This window comes from Triturus cristatus, chromosome 11 (assembly GCF_964204655.1).
Source record: "Triturus cristatus chromosome 11, aTriCri1.1, whole genome shotgun sequence".
NCBI lineage: Eukaryota > Metazoa > Chordata > Amphibia > Caudata > Salamandridae > Triturus > Triturus cristatus.
Window position 1 is genome coordinate 903,514,475 of NC_140594.1, and position 13,778 is coordinate 903,528,252.

The following is a 13,778-nucleotide window of genomic DNA, read 5'->3' on the forward strand; positions in this document are numbered from 1 at the left end:
GCCAGTGCAGGGCTTGTAATGAATTCAAGCCCACTTCCTGGCCATGACGTCTCTCAGGCGTCCCAGGTGGACCACGTGCTCCATTACGTGTGATCAGGTGAAGGAGAGAAATAAGTGCATTATTAGATGGACGAGCACTGGCTGCAGCACACATGTGGGTCTTGCGGCGTATTACCTTGTGTTGTTTTAGATTCTGGACAATTACCAAGCAAAGAGGAAGATGATTTCAGGCGGCGGCCAGGGCACCTTTCTTTTGCAATGAAATAGACAACTTAATTGGTGCTGGCAGGGTGTGTTCTTTCCTCCGCGTCGCAAGGGAAGCACTCCCCACAGTCCCTGTCTCTGCAGCCGATGGAGTCCCCCAGGCATCATTTCAGTCCCAGACGGCGGGGCTGCTGTAGAATTATAATCAACAGCCTCTTGAGTAGCAGAGGAGGACTCTGAGAGCAGACCGTTGTGCACAGAGGCCAGTCCACTCTGCAGTAAACTCAACAGGCCCGACACAGTCACCAAAAAGATTTTAAAGTTTCCAAGGAGTGCTGTACGATTTCTAAAGAATCACTGTAACCTTGCGAAAGGTAGTCCATGTCAGCGATGCAGTCCATTCTTATATTTCCCATGTTTAACTTCATGTTACAATCCTGAAGACCATTTCCTTTTGCTAGATGGTGTGTATCTGTAGATTTCTAAAGTAGCATACATTGTGTTCTGTGAACCATGTTGTCAGGGCCGTAACACAGGCCCCCGCATCCCCCGCGGTGCGTGGGGCCCCAGAGCTTAAGGGGGCCCCCTCAGCACGGTAGTCGGGCCTGAGAGCTCCAAATTCATTCCTCCATGTACTTTGCAGGGGGGTCCCCTCAACTTTCGCTATGCCAGTGCATGTCGTCTTTTGGTGTTTAGTGAGGTCAGTTTGATTGTTGGTGCTAAAGATAGGACATGATTGTTACCTCCAAGCAGTACGAGTCTCTCACTTTGCTGACCAATGGGTTATAATGGTATTCAGAGGACCGGTCCTTTGATGCTCTACAGAGTGCACATCCTGATTATCAGACATATTGTAATTGTAACTACCATTTTAAATGGAGGTGTGTGAAGGAGGTACACAGCATTTTCAATTATTGGCAGCTCCAATGGAAAAGAAAATGTGCTTACCAGTGAGGAGAGAGTGAGCCATGTGTGTGAGAGAGAGAATGGTGAAAGTAGGGGGCAACAAAAGGAGGTACTTGCAGAAGGACAGAGTATAAAGTCAGTGCTGAAATGGAAGGAGATGACATGGGACCTATTCAGATGGGCAATTTTTAGTTGATTTGGGAGAGAGAAAGAAGAAAAGTGGCAAAAACAGTGAAAAGCTGTAGAGGACAGTTTGAATGACAGAACATGACTGATTGAAGCACTCTGGAGGTCACTTACTTTCAACAGACCTTAGTAAAGTTTAAATCACAGTTCCACCTTGTTTTTGGGGTATATTGATTACTGTGTTTTATGTCCGGATATAATAATTGAAAACTTGCACGCATGCAAATACTAGTCATTGCTCTGATTTAATCACAAGGACGTGTCACTCAAAGTGTCACACATTCAGCAGTAAAATCTCACTCATTCACACACTAAAACCATAGAAATGTCACACATAAGGAATCTGAAACGTTGGCAGCTATGTATGTGTTTACATTGGCATGGGCCATTTCACCTTTTTAGACATTAAATCTGAAACTGAAGATCCCAGCTTTGTGGCACTTTTAGGGGTTTCTGTAGAGCTCGAAAAAAAGGAAACCATTATTTTAGATAGCTGCAGAGCTACTGGGCACTGCCAACACCATATCGATAGAATATGCATTCTTATACATCATGATCTCACTGATATTTCTATTTATATGGCTGCTTGAACTTTGTTTTAATGTTCTGCCCCAGTACTTGTATTTGCAACATACATATGCTATAAAATTGTCGTTTTGGGTCCATACATATTACATATGGCAATACATTTGCATTTGTAATATTACTAACCCAGAAATCACATGCTGCCATAAGTTCTAACCTTCTGTGGGCCTATACTTGATGTATACATAATTCTCATAATTTGAAGAAGAGAAATTAGAAAGGGTGTGCCTGATATATACCCAATGTCTGCCATTCTAATTGGTTTTACATTGAAGGAGTGCAAGTGATTAAGACTGTGAAACAGTAGCATTGGTTTGGTTACAGGAGATATGAAGTCCAGTAGACCAGTCTTGCAGAGAGTGCGTTTCAGTGCATAGTAAGTGACACACATTGTTTGTCATGTATGTACTGCTGTAAATTGTTATTGAAAGATTAAATCACTTTGTGTTGGTATCCCCAAACCAAATTATAAAAATAGAAAAAAATGATAATAATTAAAATAAACCAAAAGGATCATATACAGATAAGAGGAACCAGAGATATGTGTTTTCAAAGTATTGAAGCAACAAACCACCATCATGAAACCACACAAAACATCGAAGAGGGGCAACAGTTTAGGGGTAAGCTGGTACCATGGCATGATTTCATGCTGACTATAATTCGGTCTCCGATGGGATAAGGGAGCCACATCTGTCAAAGTTAAAGCTTTCCTATTTAGTTTACTTTCAGGCATTCTATATCCATTAATGGTGGTCAGGTGAGTAGCTGAAGCCATAGAGGGTTCTTTGAAATCAGATATGCCATTGTAAAGCTCCTGCCAAATTCATTGCTTTTGGCACCAAAAGGTCTAAGAGGGACACATCACAATTCCATAGCCACCAAGTTTGCTTTGTATCTGATATAGATTTGCCACTTTTGCCAACGTAACTTTTTTACATTGGTACTTAGTCAGTTTTTATTGCAGAAATTAAAAAGTGAGGCAAGGCTGGAAGCTGTAGGCGGACCAAGCTTCGTGACGCAGGATACCTTTGCTGTGAGGTCCCATGCCAAATGCCTTAGAGTGGGACAAACCTTGTTTTCCTGCCCACAGTGTGTTCAGACTCTGTTGTGAAGCTTTGGCAGATTATCCCAGTTGCCAGGTAGCAGAAAAGATGATTAAGTTCCAAATCTCTCCAACTGCTGGTCAAGGCCCTCTGAGAACTCCTCCAGCCAACATGTCATCAGGGAATGCTTCTGGGCACAATGTCTCTCTCCAGTCAGACCCTCTGCATGGTAAAGTCAATTGTGGTCAATTGGGCCTTTTTGGAGTCAGATGTTCTTGTGCTTTCTGTTCCTTGCCAGATGTAGCAGGAGGCCAATCACTTGACATTTGGAGAATAGTTTTAGTTTCTGGGTGATAGCAGGAGTCAAGTGTCCTTGACACTTCCTATTTCAGCAGTCAGGCAAAGTCTTCTGTATACCGGATACTTTTTTCCTTGGTCCAGAAATGTTCTCAGGGGCTGTTTGTGAGATGCCAGTCTTATCACATGCATTAGCCAGTGATTGGAAAATACCATAGACCGAATCCTGGCTACTTTCTCTCAAAATTCACAGTCCTTTTTCAGCACTTCCTCTCTCTGTTTACTGAAAACCTGCCCAGAATCCCTCAACCAAAAGGACTATATTCATCTCTCAGTTGCAGGTACCAAGTGCATCTTCTTGCTACTCTTGTATGGAAGTTAGTTCTCCTCTCCTCTGTCAGTGCTAGAAATGGGTTTCCCTCCTGCTGGAGAGACAGACATAAAGTCTAGATTGCCTTTGGTAGTCTATGGTTGCTGGTCCTGAAAGCACTATATAGCATTTCCACTTCAAAAGAAAAACTGTAAAAGTGGATATTTGTATTGCCAGCAGTTCCTGTCCCCCTCTGAGATGGTTCATCAATTCTAAAAGGTAATACTACTGGTAATAAAACTCCTACCTTCCTGCTGCCAGAGGACAAGCCACAGTCTCCCACCACAAGGCTTATTACCAGACTGCCAAGGATGTGTATTTTGTCCCTGGCGTAAGGCTATGAGGCAAATCAGTTGTTAATCAGTTTAGTCCCAGGCAGCATAAAGTACACTTTAATAAAGTTACTTTTCAATTAAAGTTCTGTAAAAAAAAACTACTTACACTAATGGATTACATTTTAAAATTTATGTTGACCGCTCTAGTATTTTCCCAAGCCAATCTAGGCTTACTCATTAAAAGTGCAGCTTTACTTTCAGAGTTAGATAATCCAATTGGTCTGAACCAATTTGACAGTACAATTTAGGACAGAGCACAGGCAAACTGGCACAGAATGGCAGTGTCAAACCCTACAGAGTCGCAATTCCAGTAAATTAAGGTCTGATAAATGTGGAAAATCCATGGCGACTTTAGGGATTGGGTTCTGCCTATTTAATCCCCCTACATTTTTTACTCTTGACAACCTTTACTTGAGCGAGTGTTGTTTCCAGAGCCTCACTGTGAATTCCATGGCAGTAGATTGAGAGTGGTAACGGGCAGTGTCTGCCTTTTAAAATAAGGCAGTTGCTTCACAGCTCTGGTAAGAGGCTCTAGGCTGGTTGTATGTGAGCATGCAATCACACATAAGGGCACATGTGTGTCGGCTTCACATATGAGACTGCCATATTGCACACCCCATTATCTGTACACAGATAGCCTGTCTCAGAAAAGACCCTTGAATGGTTCATGCTGACCTGGAGTTGGCCTTATAATGTGAGTGGGCATTCATAGTGAGTGTCTGTAGCGCTTATTTGAATTGTACCAAAGTCCAGTTTTTTCCCTGTTTAGGCCTATGTAATCTAGTGAGATATCAATCCTATGGTACACATTCATTGTGAGTGTAGATCCATTGTCAATTTCAACACAACTAGACGCCTTATGGCACTTTGAGAATTGAAGTACATCCCTGGCACAGTCTTATACAAATTCTAAGTATTTGCCCCCCCCCCCAACTGGGCCAAGGTGAATTTCTCTGCTGGCCAGCAGGATGATCAAAGACCTCCCTACTAACCCTGGGCGGAAAACTACGCTACGCTCGTGAAGTCTGCGTAGTTTGTGCTACTTCGCGCTACGCGAATTGCATGTAGCACAGTGCAAAATCGTGTAGCATAGTTGGCATTTTTTGCTCATTTGCGGTCCTCAACGTCAAGTTGGCGACCGCGAACGAGCAAAATGACATCCCGGCGAGACTTTTTCCTCGTTCGCGATCAGCAACATCAAGTTGCCGATCGCGAGCATGGAGAATAAACCTCCTGGCGAGATTCTCAACACGGGAAGGTCAGGTTTCTCATTGCGAGTGGTTGCGTATGCTCGCGACCGCTCGCCATGAGAAACTACCAGTCCGCATTGAGAAAGCTGCCGCTCGAGTAAAAATCTACTCGAGCGGCACAAAACAACCTCTTGCACTGTGCAAGATGCCGATTGCAATGATTGCACAGTGCGGACAAGCATCCGGCACTGTGCAATCATCGCGAACAGAGTACTATGCAGTTCGCTTAGTGCTACGCGTATCTCGTGTAGTGCGAAGTGCACATCGCGTAGCTACGCGTAGCGCTACTACGCGAACTACGCCCAGGGTTACTCCCTACACAATAGAACCATTAACAGAGCTTTGTCCATTTCCGAGAAAGGAAGGGGTGGGGAGCTGCATATATTACTTAACTCCTCACATTGTGCCTGGCATCAGCAAGCGTAGGCCCAGGGAAACAAAGGTGGAAGGCCAGATCCCTGGAGCAACACCAGGAGTTTTGGTGGGGGTGGAAGGGATCAGGTAGCTGTGTACGTTGGGGGCAGAGTGGGGACTCGCAGTGAAGGTCTTTCCATAGACAACTTGAAGTTGCCATGTTGAAATGTCCCAGAATGCTGTGCAAAAGGGCTGGGGCAGGAATGGAGTGATGATGTGGTGCCATAGGGTTGGTCAGGGGTACCTGGCTTCTAGAGAATCTACCCTCACGTACAATACCTTTAGTAGGAAGCGACAGTTGAGAAGACTCTTGACCTGGGGTTGTGACACCGGAATAATACCCAACGAGAAGCAATATGAACCCACTGAGAAGCAGGGCCGGACTGACTACCGGGCGTTTTGGAATTCTGCCGAGCAGGGGGCTGATTTCACTGCGGTGGGGGCTGATATAGTTCATGGAGACCTGCGTGGACTTCGAAATAACTAAAGCAAAACGAATTTCGTTCAGTACACGCAGGTTCCCATCAACAAAATCAGCCCCCAGCTCAGCAGCATTCCAAAACACCCGGTAGTCAGTCCAGCCCTGCTGAGAAGTTGAACTGAAGGAATTTGACTGCTGCTGGCACCCAGGACTAGGATATGTCTCTCCAGGGCCAGTGACACTTCCCCCATATGCCTCCTGAGAAAAAGTTGGGGCGATGGGGCTTCTAGCGAATTCTGGAAGATTCCCCTGGGACTTCTGTGGACTGGACCTTTACTTGCTGACACACAGGTGCCCTGCAAGTAGCCAGTAAGCTTTGGGACCTAGGGAGGGTGTTTTGCTGGTTTGTGTTAGAGGCATGGCTAGTGGACTTTCCCCATAATCAAATAAAGAGCATCTGAAGCCCAGGCTGAGGACAGGTTTAATAATGGGCGCCTTAAGAACCCAGCTCTACAGTAAAAGACCACTTGGAGGCCAGTAGGCCTGAAGAAAATGCTCATGGGGCCTAAAGTTGGTCCTCTGGAGCAAAACACCACCACCTCCCCTACGTATCCCTTAGAAGCTATGCTTCCCTATTCTGAGAGAGTTAAGTGCTACAATAGTGTAGTTGCTTCCCATTGAAAAGAAAGTTGTGGACCGATTGCTCATGAAGAATTCATTCTTCAAATCTAATAACCCAATTTCTTACAGTAACCATAGAAAAACGGTGAATCTGTTAGTGTTCCTATATGAGTTCATGCTACTCTTATATCTTTTACATGAGCTGTACTGGTGTGAGGCAGTAGGCGTATTAGCTGAATTCAATATCTGACACAGCCTGATATGCACTTATTTGTGATAATTTTCATTCTACTGGGTTTCTTACATTTTGTAAGATTAAACATATTCTTTATGCATCATCAGTATATTGTGATGCAGGTTGACATCAATATTGTGTACTGTCGCAGGAATTCTGTGTTGGGCGATGTCTGCTTTTATTCTAAAAGGAAAGCGGCAATAGCAGGGAACCATCAGGTTTCAGACCTACTTTAGTACTAGATAGGTATTAGTCATGGCTAGTTGCAATTTAAGCAGGGGTGTGTCTCAAATTTACCAAATGAGCACTCCTTCAGGATGAATTAGCTCATTTGTAGGTGGACCACTGTACTTACACTCTTCCCCAAACAACACCTTTGGAATTGGCTTTGCACTTATTTGTTCACAGTGATCTCTTTTTCTCGAGTCACGCTTTCAGGAAATACTCACTTTTTAGCTAACAGTAGAGGTTCATGACTGTGGAAACTCTGCTATTCTAGCAGATATTCCACAATCAGAAATGTATTTGTGCAGTGATATTTATACATGTTTGATTCAATTTATGAATCATGGAAACGTATATTAAAAATACACCCATTTCTGGAGAAGCGCGAGCCGCGATTCAAGATGGCCGCTGCGTGAGGGTCTTCACGCTTATTTGGCTCGTTTTTACTTCATTAACAACTAAATTCTGTCAGAAAAGCAGCATAAAGGAGGTCGCTGCATTTTTAAGGAACTAACCTTTATTGTGGAGCGTTTTGAGAGGTTTCTGCGCAGCTGAAGTGGGTTTTCTCACCGCCTGGTTCCTGCTCTCTACACAGCTCTCAGGTACAGCCAGGCTTTAAGTCAAGGGGGCGGAATGATCATTCAGGAAAGGTCCTGGCTTGGACCTAGCCACTCCCCCAGCCCATTTTAGCTGCTGCACCAGTTATTTCTTGGATAGTTCCATAGCTTTCATTTCTTCATTTGTTATTTTACTTCTGCAGTTATATTTTTGACTTTACTTTTCACTTTAAAATGGAAATTAAAGGTTCTGTTAATAAAAGGAGGCAGCAAGTTTCTCCTCCTCCTGCTAAATCTAAAGTAGTGGAGTCTTCTGAACCCTCACTCTCTTTAATATTAGAGGAGATTCAAGCACTTCGTGTCAATACAGACACTATTGCATCTGAAGGAAAAAATGTGCGTAAAGGCATGGCCAGCCTGTCAATGAAAATATTGGATAATTCCATTAAAATACAGGATAATAAGGTCAAAATTGACTCATTTATTCCACTTGTGGCAAAAATTTCACCTATGTGCTCAACATTATTGGACTGGGAAAATCGTAACAGACAATATAATTTACGCATATTTAATTTACCTGAAAATGTTGAGGGAGATAATTGTAGACTATATTTGGAGAGCTTATTAACTGGTCTTTTACTAATTAAATTTTCTGAAAAGTTTGAAATTGATAAAGCTCATAGAACTCCCTCACATAGGAACCCTCAGCACACAAAACCGCGACAAATGATTTTTAAAGTTCTTCGACACCACCATTTGGTTCTAATCAGAAAAGCAGCTAAAGAAATACCTTCTTTGATGGTTAATGGGAATAGAATATATATTCATCAAGACTTTGCCAAAGAAACTGTCTTAATTCGCAAAGAATTTACTGCTTTTCGTCCTCAACTACGCAGTCTAGGCTACAAATATGGTCTCTTTGATCCATCGACAATGCGCATTTGGAAGGATAATGTTTCAAACTCTTTTCAGTGCCCAGAAGACTTGAGGCATTTTTTGGATCATCAGTCACAGCATTCTATGGATACCAATGACACTGCTACTTAATTTTTGCCAGTTATGCCTTTTCTGACACAGTACTGAAATTTTTTCTATAAAGGGCTCCAGCAGTTCTGGTCATGCTTGTGCAGCGTGTGTGCATTTCACATTTCAAATTGCTGTGTTCTGTCATTTTCCCTTTCCTTTGTTCTTATCTGGAGCTACCTTTTTCTCATTCTCTTGATCTTCTTATATCTTCCTCTTCTTGAACTCTTTTCTCCTTTCTTCTCTTATGGCTAATATACATAATATTAAAGTTGTTTCATTAAATGTTAAAGGATTGCGCCATCCAGTTAAACGTACAAAAATTCTAGATTATCTAGGTAGTTGCAAAGCTGATGTTTGTTTTATACAAGAGACTGATATTGATGATAACATTTTAGATTATATGAAGAAGAAATGGGTAGATGCTATTGTCTCTTCTTCTGCCAATGGTAAAAAAAATTGTGTAGCTATTTTCTTTGCGAAAAAACTTCACTGTCAAATTTTGAGTAAAACTTCGGATACGGATGGTAGATATATACTCGTTAAAATTAAAGTTCGTGACTCATTTCTATTTTTATTAAATGTTTATGGTCCTACAGCAGATGACCCAGTTTTTTGGACTAATCTTACAACAGAGGTTCTAAAGGTCGGTAATGCCCCTTTAATTGTTGGAGGTGATTTTAATGTTATTTTTGATCCTTTATTAGATAGATTATCTCTTACTAAGTTTCACCCTTCTAAAGTTTATTTTGCTTTCAAATCATTTATTCAAGCCACTAAGTTAGTTGATATTTGGAGGTTACATTTTCCTACAGAAAAATGTTTTACATTCTTCTCCAACCCTCATAATTCCCATTCTAGAATTGATTGTTTATTGGCCTCCAGGCAACTAATCAGTTCAATAACTGCTCCTACTATTGGTAACATTGACATTTCAGATCATGCTATGATTTCTTTGGTTTTGAATTTGGAATCAACTTATTCTAAACAATCTAGATGGCGAATGAACACTGGTATAATTTTAAATGAGTATAACAAGCCTAAACTTTTAGATGCCATTCAAGAATATTTTGTACTTAATCCTGAAGACTCTACTTCTATGATTAACAGATGGGATGCTTTCAAAGCATATATTAGGGGTGTTACAATTTCTATTATGGCTCATGAAAATAAAACCTTTCATGCTAATGCTAAAGATATACAAAAACAGATTGCGAAATTTGAACGACTTTTTATTACATCCAACAATCCTCAATATAAATTTAAACTACAAAAATTGCATTATGAATTTAATTCAATCCTTAGTAAAAGAGCAGGTATTCAAATCTCTAATTCCAAAGCCAGATTTAGCTTTAATGCCAACAGATCCGGAAGACTATTAGCTAATTATTTGCGCGTAAAGAAAGATAAAACTCAAATAACTCAATTCATGGTCAACATGGTAAAATTGCTCTCTCTCACAATGAAATTTCTACTCTACATTATATAATAAACCCGATTTTCAGGATGTTTCCTTAATCGATTCCTTTTTAGAGTCCTGTAAATTGCCCCAGATTTCTGAATCAGATAAAATTGGACTTGATGTTCCCATTACTAAAGGTGAAATCTTAATCATCTATAAAATCTCTTAAAAAGAACAAATCTCCAGGTCCTGATGGGATTCCAGTGGAATTTTACAAAGAATTTCAGACTCACCTTTTACCTTTTTTACACCAACTTTTTAAGTTTTTTGGATCTACAGGATCTACCTCTGGTTCTTTTACAGAAGCTTTAATTATAGTACTTCCGAAACCAGAGAAAGATCCCACCCTTGCATCTAATTATCGTCCTATATCCTTAATTAATCAAGACTGTAAATTATATGCTAAAATACTTGCTACTAGATTGTGCCCCATATTAGATTCTATTATACACCCTGACCAGTCTGGTTTTACAAAGAATAGATATTCTGCTAATAATACGAGAACTTTGCTACATATTATTGAACAAAGTCCTACTTTATCAGTGCCATCTGGAATTTTAGCCTTAGATGCTGAAAAGGCATTTGATAAACTCCATTTGCAATTTTTATTTCATACGTTATCCTCATTTAATTTTGGAGATACTTTTATTCGCATGATTTCAGCTCAATATTTGGCCCCTACTGGTCGTTTATTTATTAATGGTCAAGTTTCAACTACATTTTCGCTCTTTAGAGGTACAAGACAAGGATGTCCTCTTTCTCCTCTTTTATTTTTAATTGGCATTGAACCTTTCCTTACCTTAATAAGAAAATGTGATAATATTAAAGGAATAATTATTAAAGATGTTACTGTTAAAACCCTTGCTGATGCAGATGATGTGCTTTTATTTGTTAGTGACCCTTTATCTTCTTTCCCCTCATTAATGGATATTATAACAAAGTATTCTACAGTTTCTGGATACACTTTAAATACCAACAACACTGAATTTTTTCCCTTAAGTGTTTATTGCACCCCTGTTATGCTTCCCATGCATGACATCATTTGGCAAAAGAATAAGTTAAAATATCTCAGAATTTTATTTTCCTCTTCCATAAAATCGACAATTAATTTAAATTGTGATTTCATCCTAAATTATATTAAGGACAAAACGTCTAAATGGTCATCATTACATCTTTCATGGTGGGGTAGGATGGATTCTATCAAAATGACTGTAGCCCCCAAAATCTTTTATACCCTTGCCATGGTTCCTACTCAATTTCCATTAAAGTTTTATAAAGATGTTGATAAATTATTGTCAAAGTTTTTGTGGAACAAATCTCCTCGTATTAATTATAAAAAATTTAAAGTTCCTAAATGTAATGCTGGGTTCGGTATCCCAGACTTTTTTCTTTATCATAAAGCTTTTATTTTAAAACAAAGTTCATTATGGTTTAATCACTCCTTTTTAAATAATCCTCCTGCATGGCTCTGTATTGAGAAATCAATTGTAAACCCATTTCCGCTACCTACTTTGGTGTCCATGCATAATAATACTCAATTTTTTCAAAAATCAGTTATTATTAAATGTACTAAAATGATATTTAATGATCTTGACTTAATTTTTCTTTTTCCCATACACACTACTGATGAGTTATCACTATGGTATAGTAATGTTATTAAATTAAACAGAAATATTAGTTTCTGGTTTTCATGGATTAAGGCAGGTATTTTTTATCTCAAAGATGTTTATTCCAATAATACTTTTATTTCTTTTGAAATGTTACAAACAAGATTTGGTTTATTGAAGTCTGACCTTATTAAGTATCAATACTTGTGTAATTCAATTTTAGATTCCTTTCCCAATGCCATTCCTTCGAATGTGACAGCTGATTTATCAATTTATATTCAAACAGTTTCAAAATCTTCCCATGGGGTTTCTATTTTATATAAAAAATTATCAAATACTCTAGGTAACAATATAGAGATGATTTCCACTTTTTGGAACAATGAACTTTCACTTTCTTTATCTACTGATACGTGGAAAGATATTTGGCTTAGTAGTATATCTGGTTGGCTACCTGTTTCAATTTACCAAACTAATTCATATATCCTATACAATCGTTTATGGACTCCATCACGTTTATTCCAGGCTAAACTTCTCCCATCTCCAGATTGTTGGCACTGCAAATTACATCCAAGCACATTACAACATATGCTTTTTGATTGTCCTTCGGTTTTTAAATTTTGGTCTGAAGTTTGGGATATCATAAAAAAGATTTTTAAACTTCAAATTGATGTCTCCGATCAATTAATAATTTGTAAATCTGCTATTTTATCACAAAATGTACATGATTTAGAATGCAAACTCTTCAATTTCCTTATCTCAGCTGCTTTAAAATCCATTACTTTTTGTTGGAAAGATGTTTCTATGTTATCTGTTAATGCTTGGTGGTCGTGGGCTATTTTTCTAGAAGAGGTGCTCAATTGTCCATGAATGGGATTATTCACAATTCTTTCTCTTATCAATCTTTTTGGTTACCTGTTTATGTATATTTATCCTTTTAATATTGTATTAATAATTTTTTTATTCTGATTTTTACGTTACCAGATTATTTTTATTATGAAATATAGCAGCTCTGTATACATCTTATGCATTAGTTGTAATATTTCTTCCCTCCCTACCCTTCCTCCCTTTCTCCCTTTATGTATCTTTTAAATATGTACTCTCTCATTACCTATTGTAATTTTTTTAATGACTTTGGTTATGATATACATTGTTATTTAGGTATTTGTTTACTAAATAATAATATTTTATGTATTGTCTTTATTGGTTGTATTTGAATATAATTCAATAAAATATTTTGAACTCAAAAATAGACCCATTTCTATGTTTTATTGTAATCCATCATTATGTTTTTTTTAGTGGGCCTTTTAGCCATCATCTATCAAGAAGACTATTGTCATGAACGAAAAGTCTGGCATTTTTTAATTCTCTAACATTTTTTTTTGATAATATATTTTCAGGTTCATGTGATGTGGGTAATTTTTTTGATCAAAGCAAGTGTTACAACAACAGAAACAAATCCATAATAGGCTGCATGAGCAAAAGTACTAATTCCTAATAATATTGGAAATGTTAGTTAAGAACACATTTTTATAACATTACTGACACTGTGCTTAAATCAATTACTTGCTATATATTTAGAAAACAGAAGGTGTTAACCATTTAGTCATCTATGTGTTAAACAAGCTTCAGGATTTATCATGAAATATTAATGTTGATGATGTATCCTAATTAAATGAAAATGTAAATATTTTGAGCAAGAAATAAAGAGTAAGATATACATGTCTTTTTTTAAACCATATGATGCAATTAACTTGGTACCTGTTTCACTTGAACTGGAATAGAAATGTGTTGGGAAATGTTTATTGACTGCTTCCCAAGCATATTAAAATAATTCTCTTCAATATTTTTGTAGCAATTCAACTGGTTGAATTTCACAAACAAAATAATGTCAACGGTGGCAATTCCTATCCAAATGACAGAAGACATTATTGTTTATGCTCCGGATTACCTGACAAAACTTAAAGATATTCTTCTCAAGTATACTGCCAGGTAATTACAGATAAGTACCTTCAAAATGCTAAAGGAGATTGACTTTTC

General features: G+C 38.6%; 1 protein-coding gene across 3 annotated transcripts in view; it reads left to right on the top strand.

Moving 5' to 3' along the window:
* MME (membrane metalloendopeptidase) overlaps window positions 1-13,778 on the top strand; it is a 523,853-nt gene that overhangs the window by 379,843 nt on the left and 130,232 nt on the right. For all 3 annotated transcript variants that reach the window (XM_085634818.1, XM_085634819.1, XM_085634817.1), the window contains exon 11: window positions 13,594-13,730. In XM_085634818.1, coding sequence (XP_085490944.1) covers window positions 13,594-13,730 — 137 coding nt within the window. The remainder of the gene's footprint in view (window positions 1-13,593; window positions 13,731-13,778) is intronic.